General features: G+C 26.8%; 2 protein-coding genes across 2 annotated transcripts; both read right to left on the reverse strand.

Annotated features, from left to right (window-relative positions):
• Nucleotides 1-6,086: 6,086 nt before the first annotated feature.
• LOC113791785 (prostatic acid phosphatase-like) lies at nucleotides 6,087-7,361 on the reverse strand. Its single transcript, XM_027341612.2, has one exon. The coding sequence runs from the start codon at nucleotides 7,302-7,304 to the stop codon at nucleotides 6,108-6,110; it is 1,197 nt and encodes a 398-aa protein (XP_027197413.2). The 5' UTR covers nucleotides 7,305-7,361; the 3' UTR covers nucleotides 6,087-6,107.
• A 285-nt stretch (nucleotides 7,362-7,646) lies between these two features.
• LOC113796036 (lysosomal acid phosphatase-like) lies at nucleotides 7,647-9,165 on the reverse strand. Its single transcript, XM_027346281.2, has one exon. The coding sequence runs from the start codon at nucleotides 9,110-9,112 to the stop codon at nucleotides 7,913-7,915; it is 1,200 nt and encodes a 399-aa protein (XP_027202082.2). The 5' UTR covers nucleotides 9,113-9,165; the 3' UTR covers nucleotides 7,647-7,912.
• Nucleotides 9,166-13,567: the final 4,402 nt, after the last annotated feature.

Here is a 13,567-nt window from a genome sequence, read left to right on the forward strand (position 1 = left end):
ATTACCTGATTCACCGATCCACGTATACACGAGCCCTTGTGTGTCTGTATTCGTGTGTGCGGGTTCCAGATGCCATCCATTCACATGATTTTCTTACTCATCATACTAATAATCATCATTGGGTCATTATTACTACTATTCAAATGAGATGGCAACTGCAACGAATTTCAAAATGATATTTTTCAAAAAAAAGAAGTTCGTTTTATTTCACAATTTTTCCTTTGGCTTTGTTTTTGAACTTCAATTCTCAATGGATATTTATTATCTAACGAACTTTTTTTTCTGTTTTTGTTCCGGTGACAAATCAAAGATTCATTTCATTCAACATTCTCGGCATTTCATTAATTTGAATTGTTAATTGGTCAACATTTTTCCCTTAAATAATGAACTTTTTTTCCTTTGCTTTTTTCTATTCGCATTAAAGTGGAAAGAAACTGTATCAATCTTGTCTTATATAATCAAAATGGTTGATCTTATAATTCATAATGATTTAAGACTAGTAGAATTGTTATCATAATCATTGTTACAGTTAATTGTGTTACGTATCTTTTTTCTATTTAGATGAATAGATAAATTATCGCCATCCATCTTTCGACATTGAGCTTGAGATACCTTTTCGTTGTTGTTGTTGAAAATGATGACAAAAAATGTGCATCACATTATTGCCATTATTTTTGAACAATGTAAAAAAACAATGTTGACAAATAACGATGAAAACATTGAAAATGTTGAAGGAAGTGAATGGTTTGTTTATCTTTAGTGAAATAAAATGATGCACCAAAATATAAAACATTGATAGTGACGAGGATTATTTCAGTATGAACCAATTCATATTCATGGAGGCAATCTTATCCTTCACTATAGTGAACAGAATATAATTATGTCACCTTATTTTTTTAATGTTCCTCCTAGCAGAACATAATTATTCATCTGTTTTCAAATCTAAACAATGTCAACATCACCATAAACAAAACAAAAAGAAAATTATTTTTAAACTTTATGAAATTTGATTAGCTGTTAGAGAAAGAGTGAGAAAATATATTCATCGATTCGATAATTCCAGGATTTTTTTTTTGTTACATTTTTCCTTCATTGCATTTTTGTTAGAAATCTAATTCATTCAATGATGATGGTAGTGGTGATGATCGACATTTTATTTCTTGTCATTTCTATTTCTTTCTTCTTATTGCAACCATTTTTTTCTCTCGATCATGATGACCATTTTTTCTAAATTTATTTATTTATCGTCGGTTATGTTGTCACGTCGTTGTGCGATGAAAGTTTTCAAAGCCAAAATCCTAATATCTGCTGTTTTGAATATAAAAAATAATTTCGTCCTTGAATCCATCATCTGATGATTTCGATAATGATAATGATCATCATATAAATTGATGAAAATGAAGCGGGCTTCAATCTTGATGATCCTGTGATAATTCCATCTCTAATAGCAATGAAAATTGAGCAAAACAACCAATCAAAAATATATAACGCTAACCAGAATCAGTCACAAAATTATAATGAATGAATGACCAATGTTTTTTCAGCACATTTTGTTTTTGTTTTTTTTGAAGATGATAAGGTTAAGGAGATTAGCAAAAATAAAAAAAGAAAATTATTGCATCCCGAAGACAAAATCAAGGTGTCAGGATTAATTGTATGCAATTTATCTATTTATTTATTTTTTGCTTTTTTTGCGTTAAATCGGATAGTAGATCATCAAATCAAATGAATAATAATGAAAAAAATTTACAACAGATTAATATGATATGATGTTTTTGTAGTACTTAATTAGTAAGCAGTTTGTTTTTGTTTTGATTTTCAATCAAATCATATAAAACATACTAATATTCCTCATATACTTTATCCTCCTACCGATTTCTTTAGGGACAAATAATTATGATGATTTTTTTGCTTTCCTGTCGATTTTCATCATCTTCTAGTTTTTTTCCACTGTTTCAATGTCACATTATTTGATGATGATGATGATCAACAAATGGATGAATTTTGTAGTTTTGTTGATAAAATGGGATTGTGTGAAATAGATTTTTTTTTGAGTATTTTTTGCCAAATAAAACAAGGTGAATAATAATAATGGTTGAAAATGACGATTGAAAATCATGACAAATTGAAATTTCCTTTTCCATTTTCTTTTTATATTATTATTTACTTACTTTTTGGTCATCGTTATGTCTATTAGTTTACAAACAAACAATTGGAAGAAGAAGAAAATCCATTCACCAAATCCTGTGCGTAACATCACATCATTTTATTTAGTTATTCATCTCATTTTGTCTAATTCTTTTGATAAATGGTTGATAATTTGGTAGAAATGATGATAATGTGTTTTTCTGTGTTTTTTCTAATTTTTTTTCATTTCTGCCAATTAACATCACATTTTCTTTTTCTTTTCTATTTATACTTTAAATAGTTGGTCATCAAATGATGCTCGCAATACTTATTACTTGTTGTCATCTTTTTTTCCAGACAATAATTACATTTGGAAAAAGGATTTGTAGGATTATTAAACGAGGAATTAGTAGATTAGTGCTTTAATCATCAAATTTGATATATAACAACAATAATTTGAAATATAAAATTGATTGATGAATCATAAAGATTATGATATGATATTGAATGCCTATTTTTTCCATGAAAAAATTCAGACGATTCATTACAACGACCACGACCACGACTACAACAACGAAAACTTTTTTTTCGCTTTTCATCATTGATAGAATTTTGGGGAGAATCTGAAAAAATGAAATGAGAAAAAATTGATGCCATCCTTGTAATGTCAAAGATGTTTGTTTTGTTTTTGCCCTGAAATACTTCCATAATCAATTTCCTTTTCATTTATTTTTATTATTTTTTTTTTCATTTTGTTATTGCCCAAAAGGCAACAAATTGCAAATTGTTGTTGTCATTCGAATTTTATTACCCTTTTAAATATGCTGAACATAACCGGAATACGATTATTATCATTACTTGAGGAGGGTGTAAAATTTATTTTTCTAGATTCATCACAAACTGCCACACCTTACGCATTGGATTCAAAGAATTTTTGTGCAGAATGTTCGTGTTAATTGCGATTTCCGAAAATGACTAAAATTTTTTTGTTTGTCTGTTTGACGATAACAAACGTAACACAGATGTTTTCAATTCCTTGTATTCATTGAACAAATGAGATACACGATGATAAACACACGTACATAATAATAATAATGATCAATTGAAGAAATTGTTTATCAGTTTTAATTTCACTATTTATTTGTTAATCATATTCTGGTTGATGTCATGTCTATTTGAAAAAAATAAACCATACCTGATTATCATACCAATTTTAGTTGCTGTAAATATGGATCAACAAAAAAATTATAGTTATTTGATGGCCCCATTTTTATCATTTCCTATTCACTTTTATGTGATCATTCAACACACACACACACAAGGACATGTAAAAAGAACGTGAAAATAACGTAATAAACGACAGATGCTCTAATTAATTAAAAAATTTTATACATTCATTATATTGTAGGATATATGGATGAAGATATCTCTTTCTCGGTGTCTACTATAGATGTGTCTGTTTGTCTATTTGTATGTCCTCTATTTGGTTAGTTATACAGGTTTATGTCGTCCACCTGGTCGTTGATAATTTTTTTGTTTTGTTTCATTCAATTATGTCATTATTATTTGCCAATTTCAAATTTTATGTTTTTTTTATTTGATTATTATCCAGTTATTTATCTTTTTTTTACTTTCCAGTTTTTTGTTTTGTTCTGTTTTCATTTATTCATATCATTGAATTTTTTCTATTTTATAATTCAATTTGTTCAAATTGGATTTGAGATACCAAATGCGATTCGCACGAGTTTTTTTCTATCATGTTCTTTCATGTTTCATTTCAAAATGAAAGTGTAACAGAGTTAAAATAATTGAATTGAATGTTGTTGTTTTTCATTTGTTTCTACAACGAATCTATAGAACTTTTAGTTTATCCAAATAATAACAACAATGATAATTTGTATTTCTAGATTGATTGAAATAGGTCATCAAATCCTAGGATTAGTTTCTTATTTTTTTGTCTTTTTCTTTGATCCAAAAGCAACAACATCAATAACATTAAAAAAATTTAATGAAAAATTAAAAATTGGCACAAAATACGATTGATGATCGGTTGCTTGTTTGAACACGATCATCATCATCATGTTCATCATTTTGTTTCGATTTTTTCCACTTTTTAAAACGAATGAATTGAAAATGGTTAAATCCAATTAATGAATTTTTGTTTCTGTCGCCAAAAAAACGGTCTTTTAATATATATTGAACACACCTGTTGAACATTTTTTTCTGTGCCTTCGTTGTTGTTGGAAAAAAAATTTCTTCCCATGTTCATCACGATGAATTTGTCATCCGAATCTAGTTTGATTTTAGCGATTTAATTTATTATTATTATTATTGGTGTTTACGTTATGGTGGTAATGATCATTACGATTGGAATTTTTGCTTTTTTTTCGGGTAAACAATAATAATAAATCAATTATTGTTTCAATTAATGTCATTTTAAAGAAACGATATATATAGCTTTTTTTATATTGTCAATATCTAAATAACAAGTGTGTTTTTTTCTGATTTGTTTTGTTTTATTCTATGTTAATTGAACGAAATGATCGAGTTGAATTGAACAAAGCAAACAAATCAAAAATAAATTATAATAAAAAATTTCATCCAAATCAAGAATTTAGTCACATTTAGATAGTAAAATTTTGTCCGCAAACAATGTGTTTGTGTGTGTGTGTGTTTTCACACCGATAAGATTAATGTTTTTTTTCAGGTTTTTTTCTCGGTTTAAAATTGTTGTTTTTTACATGATTTATTTAAATTGATTGGATTCGATCGGAATGTGCATTGCTCAAACAAATCAAATTGTAATTAAGCGAATTTCAAAAAAAACAGTGAAAAATTTAAAATCAATTTATTGATTAGGAAGTAAAGAAAAAAAAACGGTGAAAGTATAATGAACAAAATAGATTATTTTTAATTCAATCAACGAAATACATCGGAAGGGTTTTTCTTACATATTTGTTAAATAGATTGAAACTATTTTTGAAAATTGAAAAAATGATGAAAACAAAAAATTTGTTTGAAAATCATTCGAAAAGTATAAAAAAAAATCCTAATTAACATTTATTATCAAGTGCCATTTATCTTGATCAAATCTTCTCAATGTTTCATCATCATCATCATCATCTTTCTGATGATTTTTTTCCTGAACATTATCATATTAAATTTAAAACATTAATCTAATTAGAATAAATACTGTGTTTTATTTTAAAATGATGTTTTTAATAGTCCGAGAGCATTATCAATAGTACCGTAGTGATGATGATGATGGCACTCTCACACATTAAGATTTTTTTTAATCATCGCCCAAACGATTTATTGATGCTGAGGCCATAATAATTATTGATGAGCACACAGACACATAACATTTTATTTGAAATTGCATTTCAAAAAATTTACGCTCATTTCTTTTTTTGCTTTTCGTTGTTTTTCAATTACATAAAAATTTAAACTAAATTTTTGTTTGAAAAAAATACTTAGTTTAAAATTGAATGAAATCAATCTTGTTTTTTCATTGAATGAAAATCATCAAAATGCTCTAGATTGTCGGATGAAACGTTTCAAGATGATTATTCTCAATGTCCAATTGATGAAATTTTGTTTCTCTTATTAATTCTTCATTTTGATTAGTTTCTTAGATGAATCATTTGATTTTTTTTCAGTCAAAAACAACGTTAGCACATTGATATAATCCGACATTGTTTTGTTTTGATTTTGAAAATAAACAAAATCTGTCATCACGATTCAATCGAAATCATCATTATCCAAGGTTTTTTTTTGCTAAATGCAAAAAAATTTCTTTAATTTTAATTATATCCTCGATTCTTTTTCAATAGAAACAAACAAAATGGAGCTCTTTTTCATTCTTTTGAAATGATAATTTTGAATAAATACATTTTCATGATTATTAATCATTAAAATTGTGTGAAATATGAAAATAATAGAATATAATGCTAATGAGAAAAGATTTAAAACATTCAAATTCAATTCGTTAAAAAATAAGTTGTCAATATGGTAATGATGAATACCATGAATGTTATCACTGGTTTCATGGCCCCGGAAATCATACATTCTTTATCCCAATTTTCTGGTATTAGATTTTTCAATAATTCATTGCTAAATTGTTCCCAAGTGCAAAATTTTTGGGTATTTATAGCTGTTCCATCATGAAATTGTAATTCTGTTTGGCATAATTCTGGAACCATTTGAGTATCAACTTTAATTATTGTACCATTTTCATCGTCTAAGAATTGACGATAAATAAAACGAATCGATTTATTTTGTTGTTTATCACTTTCATTACGATAAACTTCAAGCACAACACCGCTGACGTATGTTGGTGGTACACTATTGTTATCTAGTTGATCATATAGATTCAATGCTTGTAACAATACAATTTGATTATAATCATGCGTTGAATATAAAAAGAATCGTTGACTGGAATTGTTTTCCATTTGATCAAGAATATTTTTCAACAATAAACCAGCACGCAGACGTTGAAGTTCCTGATCATTTGTCATTGCTGCGAAACTTTTCTTCTCCAACTCTGACAGAATATTGGCTGTTTCTTTATCGGTGATCCAATCGGAAACGTTCAATTTCATTTGATCTCGTTCAATCTTTAATGTATCTGCCAAATCGGTTAATAAACGTAAATTTTTTAATGTATCGTCCGTATATTTTTCACCGGTTTTTTTACTAAGATTATCGATGAATGTCTTGTTGGGCATTAGTTCTGTTGCTTTTTGGAGCAGCAAATCATCTTGAATTTTTTTAGCTTTTTTGCATACAGAACTTGAGCTTAACATTTTATCATTGCGTTCAAATTTTACCGTTTCATTGATTACTTCCATGAATATATCGGCCGTTTTTATAGCACGTACACTTGTTGAAGTTATTATTTGATTGCTTAATTCATGACTTTTGTTTAGTAACATTTCATATTGTTGGCGATAATTATTTGCAGCCACTCGGATTCGATTTTCACCTTTATTGGTCATATTTCCTAAACCGCCATGCTGATTCCAATATTCTTTATTATATTTATCATTTGGATAAATATGTAATGGATTACGATCACCATGTCGAAGAACAACAAAAACAGAATCAAGAACTAGTGCACTATTAACGTTCAATAACTTCAATAGGAAAAAAATTGATGCCAAATATAATTTCAACATTTTCGAATTGTTGTTGAAGACAATACACAAGCATAAATTTAAATGAATGAAGTCTTTTTTCTTACAGACATATAAATATCCATTTTTTCCTATCCATCACATCCGAAAAAAATGATTGTCATATCATATAATTTTATCATTTTCAATCAAATTTAAAACATTAAATAATTGAAACAATAATCATTTTATGACAGTTCAGGTTTATAGACATCCAAAATGTCATACGGTAGTATGGATATTGATCAAAAGTTGTCATGGATTTTTTCATTTCTATATTTATTAACCCATTAATCATGCCATAAATCTATATTTTTATTGTATTCCACTTTTTACATTGAATGAATTAATTAATAACTTATTTTAATTTGGGTCGTTTTGTTTATAAAAATTTAATGACATCTAATTATCATCTTAATCTAAATTTGAATTACGAAAATGTTGATGTATTTTAATCGTAGCGGTAAAAAATCGTTTTTTGAAAAGTATTTTTTGTAATTGTACTATATCTAATTCAAATGAGCAGTAAAATTGATAAATAATTATTAATCATCAAAATTGTGTGGAATATGAAAATAATGCTGATGAGAAAGAATTTAAAACATTCAAATTTAATGTATTGAAAAATAACTTGTCAATATAGTAATGATGAATACCATGAATGTTACCATTGGCTTAATAGCTGCCGAATTCATACATTCTTTATCCCAATTTTCTGGTATTAGATTTTTCACTAATTCACCGCTAAATTGTTCCCAAGAGCAAAATTTTTGGGTATTTATAGCTGTTCCATCATGAAATTGTAATTCTGTTTGACATAATTCTGGAACCATTTGAGTATCAACTTTAGTTATGGTACCATTTTCATTGTCTAAGAATTGACGATAAATAAAACGAATCCATTTACTTTGTTGTTCACCACTTTCATTACGATAAACTTCAAACACAACACCACTGACGTATGTTGGTGGCACCTTATTGTTTTGGTCTAGTTGATCATATAGATTCAATGCTTGCAACAATACAATTTGATTGTAATCATGCGTTGAATATAGAAAGAATCGTTGACTTGATTTTTTTTCGATCTGATCACGAATATTTTTCAATAATAAACCAGCACGCAAACGTTGAATTTCATGATCATTCATCATCGTTGAGAAACTTTTCTTCTCCAACTCTGACAGGATATTGGCTGTTTCTTTATCGGTGATCCATTCGGATACATTTAATTTCATTTGATCTCGTTCAATCTTTAATGTATCTGCCAAACCCATTAATAACAGTAAATTTTCTAATGTATCTCCATTATATTTTTCGCCAGTTTTGTTGCGAAGATTATCAATGAAAGTATTGTTGGGCATTAATCCTGTTGCATTTTGTATCAATAAATTCTCTCGAATTTTTTTAGATTTTTTACATTCAGCATCTGTATTTAACATTTTATCATTACGTTCAAATTTTGCCTTTTTGTTGATTACTTCCATGAATATATCAGCCGTTTTCTTAGCACGTTCAATAGTCGAAGTAATAACTTGATCGCTTGATCCATCAGTTTCGTTAAGTAACATTTCATATTGTTGGCGATAATTTTTTGCTGCCACACGGATACGATTTTCACCTTTTTCGATCAAATTCCCTAAACCACCACGCTGCTTCCAATACTCTCTATTATATTTATCATACGGATAAACATATAATGGATTACGATCACCATGTCGAAGAACAACGAAAACAGAATCAACAACTAATACACTATCGACAATTAATATCTTCAATAAGAAAAAAATTGATGCCAAATATAATTTTAACATTTTTGATTGTTGTTGAAGACAATGCACAAACACATCCTACAAATGTATAAGCAAGTAATGAAAAATTCTCTATTTTTTCTTACTGTTATATAGATTTGCTTTTTTCCCTAGCCATCACAGGAAAAAAATGATTGTCTTATCATAATAATTTATTATTTTAAATCAAATTTGAACCGTTAGATAATAGAAACACCGACCATTTTATTACAGTTTACGTTGATAGACACCAAATATGACATGATCCATTAATAACTAATTAATTTCAATTGTGATCTAATTGTTTATAAAAATTATATGACATCTAATTATTATTTTCATCTTTATCTAATAATTTGATTCAAATTCCGAAATTGTTGCCCTAATTTTTTAGCGATAAAAAATCTTTTAAAAAATTATTCATTGTAATTGAGCAGTAAAATTAATAAATACATTTTCTCATTTTTGATCAATTCATTACAATCTTGATGATGATGATTGCTTTAATCTTTCATCGATAATGCTAGAATTTAAATCTGTTCTTGTTCTGTTTCATTTACATTTATATTTGTTGATTCATTCTATCGCATTTAAATGAAGAAAAATATAAATATAATTATATTAATCCTTATTCATGGTAGTCATAATCATCATTTTGTTGATCAATAACCTTGATGATCTCGAATCGTTTGAAAAAATTGAAGAACACAATAATAATAATGAAAATGAATAAAAAAACTTTTCTCGAGTCTTTTTTTTTATTACATTTTGAGGATAATAATAATAGAACTTCAAATGGATTCATTATTAGCCCCCCTCTTGTATTGATGATGATGAACCGTTAAGGATTATAGGATATAATCAATAGTGACGACAATGTTGTTGATAAGTTTGTAAAGATTTTTATGCGACTTAAACGATGATGATTATATTGATGATCAACAAGTATCATCAGTTGAATTCAAATCAAAATCTTAGCTTTTTATAACAACAACAACAACAAAAATTACTGCTAAAAAGACGATAAGACACAACAAGAAAGGCATTGGATATGATTGTATGATATTTCGATTGAGATGAACAATATGATTTTTCCTACAAGAATGTGAATGATAAAAAAATTTTCAACATATTGATGGTCATTCTTTGAAAAGATTTTGCCGAAAAATTTTCGATTCAATGATCAATCAATGATCCAAAAGGTTAATGATCATTATCCATATAGTTCTATAAATTATCATTATTCTAATCATTTCAAGTTTAGATGAGATTTGTCAATCCAAAATTCATATTTTGATAGTTTGATTTGTTTGAGCTACTCGATTTATTTTTTTCTTTATTTTTATCTCACTCCCTCACTGTATATTTGATTCACATTGAAAATTTAATTGTCGATGAAGTATAAGTTTTACGAGAAATTTTTTACACTTAAAAAAATTAACAGCAAAGAAAAATCATTTTATTGTGAGAAATTTTCTTTTTTTTTTGTTTTCAACAAAAAAAATGTTATCATGCCATGATCATAAATAAAAATTATTGTTTTTTTTCTCTCGCTTTCAAACAAAAAAATATCTAGAATGATGATGATATTAATCAATATTTCGCCAAAATTTCTTTTTCTTTTGAATATGCTGATGATGATGAACAAAATGAAATTTTCAGATGTCATGCAATTTTGATGAGATGTATTTCGAAACATTGTGTTTTATTTTTACATTTTCAAGTGTTGGAGCAGGAGAGAAAATGAAAATAAATTTCAACTCTTTATTTTTGTTATCCATCAATATTTGTTTCGGATCATCATCGAACAAGTGAAAAACCTTAATTGATTTTTTTTGATCGAAAATTTTGAAAAATTGATCCATTTTAATTCACAAGAGCCATCCGGAATGATTAGATGAAAATCAAGTGAAACATTTTCCATAACAGATATATCAAAGTTTTGAACAGAAAATTCTTGTTGCAACATTCCGTTGTTTTCCTGTTGATTTGATTTTTTTTCATTTTCTTTTGTTCTCCTCTTTGTTGTTGTTATTTCCATTGTTAAATCATCATCAAAATGATAATGATGATTGAAGTTGATTTCGAAAATTCAATGTCATTTTTCTTTGGATTGACAAAGTCGAGAGGGAAACGAGAACGATATTAATCGGTTAGTGGAGAAAACAAAACGAATGACGATTTCATATAACAATACTAATGATAATGTATCAATTACGTGTGTGTGTGTTGCACATCTTTTGTTGTTGTTGTTGTTGTTCCATGATGAATGTACATCGAATGAAATCGATTTATTTGAACGACATCATAATTTGAAATAGATGATAATAATGATGATGATCGTCATCATTTGAATGTCGACAATAGTTATTTTTAAAATGTATCCGTTTCTGGGTTTTCTCAACAACAAAATCAAATATCATTTCAATGACGATGATGATGAACAAATCGTCTCGTTTTGATGCAACTAATATTTTTTCCACATCAATCATATGTATTAACCAATTTATGACATGATATTTTTTCTCTGTTTGTTTTTGTTTAATCTTTTAAGATTTAAATTTAAAACACAAAAAATGATAAATTTTTTAAATTCTATCCATTACAGATTGTTGTTCATTGAAAATTCTTCCTTGAATTTATAATATGAATGAATTTTTTTTCCAAAGAATCTATCATCTTGAATTTCGTATCATTGTTCAACTTCCTTTAGTTTTTTCCTGTCAATTTTGATCTAATGAAGATCATATTTTGTTGTTATTGTTGTTTTATTTCTTGTATAAACAATTGTCATTTTGTCAAAAACATTTCTTTTGTTTTTGTTCTTAAAACAATTCGTATGTTTTGTCAAGGTGATCGGTTTACAAATCAAATTCAAAAATATGTCTATTTCAAAGTGTGTAATTATTATCATTGAAGAAAAAAACTTTTGCTATTGTTTTTAGACATAAACAGTTTTGTCCCAGAATATAATTCAAACAAACACACGCACACTTTGAAATTGTTGAATTTTAATCCATTTGTCTCCAAACAATGATGATGATCTTGGATTATGAATGAATAAATAAAACCATATACAGACGGACGTAAGAAAAATGATGATAATAATAACAAGGTAATTTTGGTTTTTCATGCACATCAACAACAACAACAATGAAATTGAAATTGAAAATAAAAACAAAAATTGAATTTTTTAAAAAAATCTGTAAAACAAATGAAAATGAAATTAATATGAATGGTTAACCATCATCAACGAATTGAAGAAATGAATGCAGTGTGTATCTAAGTATTGATTGGAATAAAAAAAATTTTAAATTCTATTTTGTTGACAAGTGAATAGAGAATAGAAGGAATGGATGACAAATTTACCATGTTAAATCCATTGTTGTTGTTGTTTTATTTGCTTTCTACATTTGTTCATTGTAACAAATCAGAAACAATTGTTTTTTGATCTTCATTTTTTTTGTTGTCTAAAGTGTTTTGTCATTGAACATGTGGTTTTCTCTTTTCTTCTGTATATATAGAAATCCAAAGCAAAAATAAACGGATGATAATGAGAATCGATAAAAAAACTTGAATAAAATGATTTAATATTTTTCTATTCTTTCGCTCTTTTGCTCTTCAAAAAAAAAGAATGATGATAATATTCAATTGAATTCAATCAATGTGAAAATTTATTGATTTTTGGACCAAGCACGTGTATATTGTCCATTTACAATAATTCATCATCAAATTGAAGGTTTTTTATTCTATTAGTTGTTGACGGTATTGATCATCATCAGAAACATCAGCAACAACAACAACAAAAAAGATAGTCAATCATTTAATATATATCATCGCGTGTCCATTATAAATGATGATGATGATGGTCATTTTTGATCATGGATATAAATGTAATGAATGAAATAATAGAGTTGTCAAATGGAAATTTCTATATTTATCTTTGTTTTTTTTCATCCACATTTCAAGGTAATCAAATGATTCAACTCTTTTTTTTTGTCTGTTTGTACAAGTTCAATTTCATTTCATCAATTCTTTTTTTCTTGCTGTTTTTTTTGTTCTCATCTACCTGTTATTACACATTTTTGTTCACTTGTTGTTTATATTGATCGCAAGAAAAAAAAGTAAAAGTCACACTTAAATGTTTATACAGTAAAAAACACGTCCATTTTCTATTTATTATCACTATTTTTATTTTTATTTTTGTCACCAATCTATCTTTTGCACATATTTTTTATGAAATTTCATTTTTCTCAATCGATTTGGCATTAAGAAATAGCAACAACAACAAAATGTGATAGAAATGTCTCTAAATTAAACTTTTTTCAGAATATTCATTAAAAACTATTTATCATAGTCTTAATTAATGATTATTAATCAATCATTTTGGAATCAAAATTTCACACTTTTTTGTTTTCTTTAATTATATTGAAATTCTCTATTGAAAAAAATTTCACACCTAACATTTATAAAAAAATA

Source organism: Dermatophagoides pteronyssinus, unplaced genomic scaffold (genome assembly GCF_027571235.1).
Source record: "Dermatophagoides pteronyssinus isolate colony J.1.1.1.1 unplaced genomic scaffold, Derpt_VIB-CSIC_2022.12 sq0026, whole genome shotgun sequence".
NCBI classification, from domain to species: domain Eukaryota; kingdom Metazoa; phylum Arthropoda; class Arachnida; order Sarcoptiformes; family Pyroglyphidae; genus Dermatophagoides; species Dermatophagoides pteronyssinus.